At 36.4% G+C, this 7,698-nt stretch overlaps 1 protein-coding gene across 1 annotated transcript in view; it reads right to left on the bottom strand.

Moving 5' to 3' along the window:
• Positions 1–7,698, bottom strand: part of bmpr1ba (bone morphogenetic protein receptor, type IBa) — a 36,336-nt gene that overhangs the window by 1,789 nt on the left and 26,849 nt on the right. Inside the window, exons 2-7 of the mRNA XM_037680368.1 lie at positions 4,147–4,309; positions 3,949–4,048; positions 1,836–1,938; positions 975–1,071; positions 760–898; positions 293–485 (exon numbers count right to left, since the gene is read on the bottom strand). Of these exons, the coding sequence (XP_037536296.1) occupies positions 293–485; positions 760–898; positions 975–1,071; positions 1,836–1,938; positions 3,949–4,048; positions 4,147–4,292 (778 nt within the window). The 5' untranslated portion in view covers positions 4,293–4,309. The remainder of the gene's footprint in view (positions 1–292; positions 486–759; positions 899–974; positions 1,072–1,835; positions 1,939–3,948; positions 4,049–4,146; positions 4,310–7,698) is intronic.

Genomic DNA, 7,698 nt, shown 5'->3' with positions numbered 1-7,698 from the left:
AGACAGACAGACAGACAGACAGACAGACAGACAGACAGACAGACAGATTTTACTTCCTTCAAAGTCGTATATATTAAACTCTTCAAATCTAAAAAAGCCCAGTCTATTTTGATAATTGTGACTATTACTATTATATTAAAAATAAAATATTTTAAATGGGTTTCATTGCTTGTTTGTTTTTTAAGGCAGAATAAAAAGTGAGAAAACGTTTAGATAAAAACGTTAAAACTAATGAATGCACAAAATTACCAGTGCGTTCAGGAAACATGGAGGTCAAGCACATGAGACTCACCAAGTATGTTCTCGTGTCTCATTAAAACCGTCTGGTAAATTTCAGTCTCTCTGAACCAGCTGGCCTCCTCGGTGGTGAAGAAGACTTTAACGGCCACCTTTTCTCCCCTCCACCTGCCCATCCACACCTCCCCGTACCTCCCCTTGCCGATCTGCTTCACCATCTGAATCTGCTTGGCTATTGTTCTCTGGACCTGAGGAACAGCAAAAGCAGGAAATGTGTGGGTAAGTAAAAAAAAAATACTACTCAGTCTAAATAAAATTTATACGTAAAATAGCTCTTAGAATAATCAAGAACTTTTTTAACTGCTGTAGAATCTGATTAAAACAAATATTTTAAATAGTTCGTAATTCTAAAATTTACAACTGATAATTCACCACCAATGGAAAACTAAATTAAAAAAAGCCTTTAAAAATCTAGAGTTATGTTTATAAGCTGGTGCTTGCAGTGCTTTGTGGGTATCTTACCAACAGAGGGAGACCGGAGCCTGAGCCAGAACTTTGTGATTGCTCAATCAGATCCTTCAGGGACTCTCCTGGTGGAATGTACGTCTCATCCTGTTCCAAACCAATGCTGTACCGCGGACGAGACTCTTGTCTCTTGTACCTGTTTGCAGAATAAGAGCAGAGTGAAGTGCACTGGGTGTGGGACAAAGTTTCTGATGACTGATGTGTCTGATTACCTGAAGTAGCAGAACACAACGATGACGGCCAATATAAGGCTGCAGATAGTGACTGAAATCAGCAGTGCCATGTGGTGGATCTTTCCATCTACGTAGACTAGACAAGAACAATAAAAAAATAAATAATGAGAAAATGGCATGTAATCAATATTAATTGTCAGTCACAGGAATAAAAATTAAGATCCACATTTGTCTTTTTCCAAGCTTTTCTTGATGATTGTGCAACAAATGGAAACAAAGATGCACAAAAAAGTCAAGCTCAAACAGATAAAAAATATGGATTCAACATTGTAACATCACTTACAGAAAAAATGAAGACGCTGTAGACATTTCACCCTAATGTATTTATTCTCATAAGTCACACAGTACAGTAAATCATGCACAAATCATATTTCACTCATCAATTTTTCATTTTCTTTTGGCACACTCAAGACCCTGTCGACAGCAAGAGGAAGCCCTCGGCCTCGTCGATGAATTCTCCTCTTGATCCCTTATGATAAGGTTACAGATTGATGACTCTGCCCTCAGCGTCTGCTGAGGCGCGTGATTTCCCAGGGAATCTTGACTTACTGTTTCTGAAATACTCAAAAAGACAGCTTCTCCCTCTCACCCAGAGTATAATGTTGAACTCTGCAGAGACCTTGGTTTCGCTTGATGCTGTGGTGAGCTGAAGGACAGCTTGACACCAGCCCTCGATTCCTGACAATGTCATGATAACTTTAAAAGCTCGGACGAATCACTTTATCTCTTTTCATTTATCATTCCTCATTTTTAAATGAACACCACCACACTGTAGATAGCTGGAGCACAAAGAGAGTAAGAAAAATAATTGGAGGTCTGAAAGTGGAGAGATTAACTTACGAGGTGGTTTTAGCGGCGGCAGTGTGGGATGCAGGTTTCTGTTACAGTAATCTTCGTCTGTGCAGCACTCTAACGATCTCCTCTGATGGGGGATTCCTGTGTCCTGAAGACAGAAAAGTATTTAAAAAATAGATCTCATGTTCCTTGGCTTCATTTTTTCCCCCACAGTGTAGTAAAAACCTGATAACATGCGAGTTTTGGAAAAAAAAATACTATTGATCTAGAATCAAAAATAAACCCAACTTTACAAACAAGTTAGTATTTAAAACTTAAATTGTCCAAAACCATAGAGTAATACATAAAACAACAAAGAAAATTAAAAAGCTTGCTTGTACCTTACACTTTAGCACTGTAGTCAAGTTAAAGTGTTAGTTCAAGTCTCGTGTTTTCTTTCTTTCTTGTATTCTTTCAACTTCCTTGTGCAAATTTAAACTTTTATTCAGCTACTTTCAGCTAATTTCAGCTGTTTTGTACTTCATTCAGATTATTTCTGCTAACTACAACTTTGTCGTGCTTCTAAATTCTTTCTGCTAATTTCAGCTTATTATTCTCCTTTCAGCTTATTTCAAGTTTCAGCTTTTTCCTGCTATTTCAGCTACTATTTTGATGTTCTTATGCTAGTTTTAGCTTTTTCAGCTAATTCCCCATTTTTTGCACTCATTTAAACTTTTTTCCACCTTATTCAGCAAAAATGTGCTCTCTCCACATCCTTCTGGTAATTTAAGCTCCTTTCTGCTCTTTAGCTACTTTTCAGCTGTTTTTTCTTTGTTGTTGCTAATTTCAGCTTTTTTCAGATATTTTCCACTTTGTTGTGCTCATTTTTGCGTCTTTCATCCTAATTGGGCAAACATGTTCTTTCAGCTTTCTTCTGCTCATTTAAGCTCGTTCTACCTATTCAGCTACCTTTTTAACATTTTCTAGCTAATTCTGGCTGTTTACAGATAAATTCAAGCTTTTTGTGGTAATTTCTGCTACTTTCAATCTAATTAACTTCTTTTGGATAATTTCAGCTTGTTATATACTCCTTTCAGCTTATTTATGCTAGTTTCAGCTTTTTCTGCTATTTCAGCTACTATTTAGCTGTTTTATGATAGTTTTAGCTTTTTCAGCTAATTCCACCTTTTTGAGATCATTTAAGCTCTTTCCACTTCATTCTGGTAGTTTAAGCTTCTTCTGCCTTTCAGCTACTTTTCAGACGTTTTTTTTTTTCTTTCAGCCTCTTTCTTTAGCTCGTTTCCTAATTTGTGTGCTAATTTCTGCTTATTTAAACCCATTTCAGCGAATATGTGTTATTTCTGCTTTATTCTGTTAATTTAGGCTTGTTCTTCCATTTCAGCTAAATTTTAGCATGTTTTTTTTTTAGCTTATTTCAGCTTTGTCTCAGCAAGTTCTTCTGCAATAAGCATTCACACTGCATTTTGCATGAAATGCAATTTCTCTAGTTATCTTACCTGTTTCAGCATTTTAAATGAAAAGTAGAGTTTAGTTGAGACCAACTAAAAAAATCGAACAGCTAGTTTGAACAGGGTTAGGACCACAGAAGATTGCTGCTGTCTTAAAACAACTCTAGTCTCAAAACTTTCATAGCAAACAATTCTGTTTTGTTTTTATTTAATCTTTACACTGGCTTTATTTGAACATGGCAAGGTTATTCCAGCAATGTTATTATGATAAGCTTACTGGAAGTAGGCTGCATTGGAAGTGCTACAGCTAGCTGCTGCTGATTGTGTAAAATTCTAAGTAGATTAAATATCTATGTAATATGAAATTGGCAGCGATGAAAATAATGACTAAATGATTTGTTTGGAGTTGTTTTAAGGTGGCAGCCATCCACTTTGGTCTTTGATGGGGGATGTAAAGGTCAAGGATGTTTTTCACTTACTACTGTCAAAAAAGCATGTGTGTGAGTTAGAGTTGTTTTGTCCGACAATCTTGGTCCCACTTGGTGTCAGAATTAAATTGTTTCCCCACACCAAGATCAATTACAGAGATACATTCAACAGGTAAGATGCCATTTTTATAACCCTTCCACAAAACCACTCCTTAACAGATGAGAACTATAACTTTAAAACATGAAAATCGTTAGATTATGAAGCTATAGTCATCAACTCACCCTACACTGAAACTCTGATCCCACCAGGCCCAGGCAACCTGCAGTCTGGACCGGAACCCCTCCCTCCTCCTCCACCATGGTAAAACAGTACCCATCCGTCCTTCAAAAAGACATTCAGACACAATAAGTACCGCAATCAAAACTTGAGTAAGAAAAGCAGATGTGTGCACACTTTGTTTTATGTTTTCACTGCTTTACCGGCATATGTTTTTGGCTGAATCTTCTGGGCAGTGGTGATAACAGTGACACCACAGGAATCTTTGGGAAGACAAAGCAGGAGCTGTACTGCCAGAAGTCTCCTTCCCACTTTCCATTGCCTCTTTACTGGAGGTTTTCAGCAGCATGCTGTCCAATATGTTGCCTTTGAACAAAACAAGAGGGAAAAACACAAGGAAATAAACTGGGAGAGAAAATGCACCTTTCATCATTCAGATTTTCTGTCACGTTCAAGTAGATTTTATTGTCATGTCACCACATGTGGTATATGAGGTAGAACCAGAGCCCTGTAAAAAGAGAGTTGCGACACTCTTTGAACTCGCCGATACGCGGTCACGTGGTTCATGCAGCTCCCCATAGTTCCAAACAGCTCATCGCTGTCAGTCAGTTTGAGCGGCTGCTGGCGAAACATAACACAAAAATCGACTTTTCTTACTTTACCTGACGTCTTTCAGTAATTATTGAGCAGTAACGAACTGATTACTTAACTGATTACTGATTATTTCACAAACTATGCATTTTATCAAAGCATTTTTAGAAGCAGCTGATACATTTATCATTAAATTTTAGAAGGAAACGAGACTGCAAACACATATTTGTTAGAAAAATAATGTATATGCAATACAATGATCAATATAGCCATGTCAGTGTTTTATAACGTTACACACGTTAAAAAAAATCAGAGTAACTCCTGTTATAAAGCTGTTTCTGATGTTCGCTGCATGATAATGCTCCACCTTGTCCTCCATGAAGCATCAGATCTGCTCCAGCTTACCTCAGATCATCTGGATGAATTCTTGATTTCTATAGAAGATATTAATTCAACCTTTATTTAAACAGGTTAGTCCCATTGAGCCATGAGGACTCATTTACAAGAGAGACTGAATATAATTGTTGTATTTGTCGTTTTTTTATGGCAACCAAGTTCCTGATAACTGAGTTGATTGTAGCCTGACAACTATTGTAAAATTGTATCTCATTGATTAAAATGTTAATTTAAATTAAACTGTTTCTAGTTAAAATCATAACAGTGACAAAATAAGTGTTAACTGTGCAAAAATAAATTTCCAAACAATTATAAAATATGTAAAATGTAAAGCAAGCTTTAATAAAGTACTTTTACTACTATTTATACTGTTTATTAATGACATCATCTCAAGTCAGCAGGAGCACCATCATCATCATCACAACAACACAAAGTGAGAGCTGTAAATTTAATCTGTACAAACATTTTCAATCAGGGCTCAAAATGTTTAACTGTCAAAGAAATGTGCAAGAAAATAAACTAATGTCACTACAGACACATTTAGAGAGAGGACAGTTTACAGAGACACAGTCAGGACGTGTGAGACTGAAGGAGGTTCAACCATTTGTTCATGGACCAGAACCAGATGAGAAGAACAGCAGAACTTCCACTGACCAGTGATCTGACCAGTGATCTGACCAGTGACCTGACCAGTGATCTGACCAGTGATCTGACCAGTGACCTGACCAGTGATCACACATGTCGTTCTAAATTAAACTTTGGTACGAACAGTGTTAAATAAGACACGTCATATTTTTTATTGAACAATAATCTTCATTCTAACAGTGACGTTGTAATTTCAGAGACTGAGGAAGAAACAGAAATGAGGCGAGTGAGATGAGGGACAGAAGAAAATGTGTCCTCAGAGGACGGGGACATGTCAGGATCTGATGATCCAGGATCAACAGGACCAGGAGGATGGATCAACAGGACCAGGAGGATGGATCAACAGGACCAGGAGGATGGATCAACAGGCAGTCAGGGAACAGAGATGAAAAACCTGAGGAACAATTAGAACAAAAAAATACATAAGCAGGACAGAAGAAACTCACAGACAAGAAAATTAACTCAGTCCTGCGAAGAAAAATATTAACAATGGAAAATAAATTGGCATATTTTTACAAAAGATCAGATGAAGACAACTGGCATGAAGAAGAACTTCCAGCTCCATCTCAATGTACCTGTGATAGTTTAATAAGTGTTTTTGTTACTGTCCTACAGTTTATTGATGCTGATATGTTCTTGGTAATAATTCTTATTTCTTGTTCTGTCTTGAAAGAGTCTCATCTCAACTTGACCCATGATTACCAAACACTAAACTAATATTATAAAACTGATGTAAATGAACAGTCCTGCAGTAAATACCAACTTTGTGAAGGTTATGGTGTTAAAGTAATTTTATTCAAACATCTTGATTAAGCTGTTACTGATTAATAGAAGACAGAAAATGAGATCTTGTACCTTTGTGATACTTTGAATGCAACATTCAGTTCATGAAGTCATTCTCCTGTGGTTTACCTGGAAAACATGAAAAAAAAAAAGACTCTTCTCCACAATCATGTTTTTCTTTAATGATAATGTCACAATTTATGCTGCAGTCTTTGACAAATGATCTATAACTTTAACTAAATTACATCAGTCTTGTTGTCATGTTGTCATCATTCTTTGTTAAATCAGGTCTCTCTTGTAAATGAGTCCTCGAGGCTCAATGGGATTTACTGTAGAAATAAAGGTTGAATGAATCTCTCAGGAAAAAAGACCAAATATTTTCTAGTTGAGTTCAGTAACTGGAATTACCATAAATTTAAAAAAGACCACCTTTCAAAATGTAAGCAGTAATAGATATTTAAAAAAGTTGAATTAGAAATAGACCCGTTTAAACCGTCATGTTGCAGAGCAGCACACAACTAGTAATTTAACATGTTTCATTAACTAAAACTGGCGACATGAAGTATTAAAGTGGATAAATTGAGGTACAGAACAGTCAGATAACGCTTCACAATGGAGAAAAAGTGTCGTATTTGCATTAACTTACCGGAAAAACACGGAAAATGAACTACGTTCAATGCTGAACCCGCTGCTGTTTGGAACTCTTTGCCGCTTCATGACCCACGTGACTTCCGCATTCCATTCTTTCTATGGGAGTCTATGGGAGTGTCGCAACTCTCTTTTTACAGGGCTCTGGGTAGAACAAAATAATGTACAATTGCAGAGTAAAACGCACTTCTAACAATAGCATGGACAGACACTAGCTCGACTATGAGCCCCCAAATTTTATTTTCATAAATATTTCCAACTGCTGTGCAAAAGACTTGAAACATCCCAGATATTTGTATATTTTGCTTCCAAATAATTATATATTCTTGTAATTTATATGTTTAATACTTTGTCACGTTTTTCTGAAAGGCTCTTAAAAAGTTTTTCTGTGGACTTTAGTTAATTATTTAACTAATTTTCTGTCCAGTACCAGAATTGCTTCCCTGTTCTTTGAATCCATGATTTGTTTAGTGATATATAAAAACATTTTTAATGTGAGGGAAGAACTAGAGTTGTATTGACACATAATAGGGAATGTTGGAGATGCAGTTTTAAATTGTACTTTTAAGCTTTGTTTCCAGCAGCTGGTTACAAACAGTAAAAGTGGATAAAATGGTGTACCAGTAAAGTAAAAGTAATAGAGGTGTACCACAAGGCTGAGTCAAGATCCACCTTCTTCACAATCTACATAG

Source organism: Nematolebias whitei, chromosome 8 (genome assembly GCF_014905685.2).
Source record: "Nematolebias whitei isolate Nwh7 chromosome 8, NemWhi1, whole genome shotgun sequence".
Lineage (NCBI taxonomy): Eukaryota > Metazoa > Chordata > Actinopteri > Cyprinodontiformes > Rivulidae > Nematolebias > Nematolebias whitei.
The sequence above is the reverse complement of the archived record's forward strand: the minus strand, read 5'-3'. Positions and strand labels throughout refer to the sequence as shown.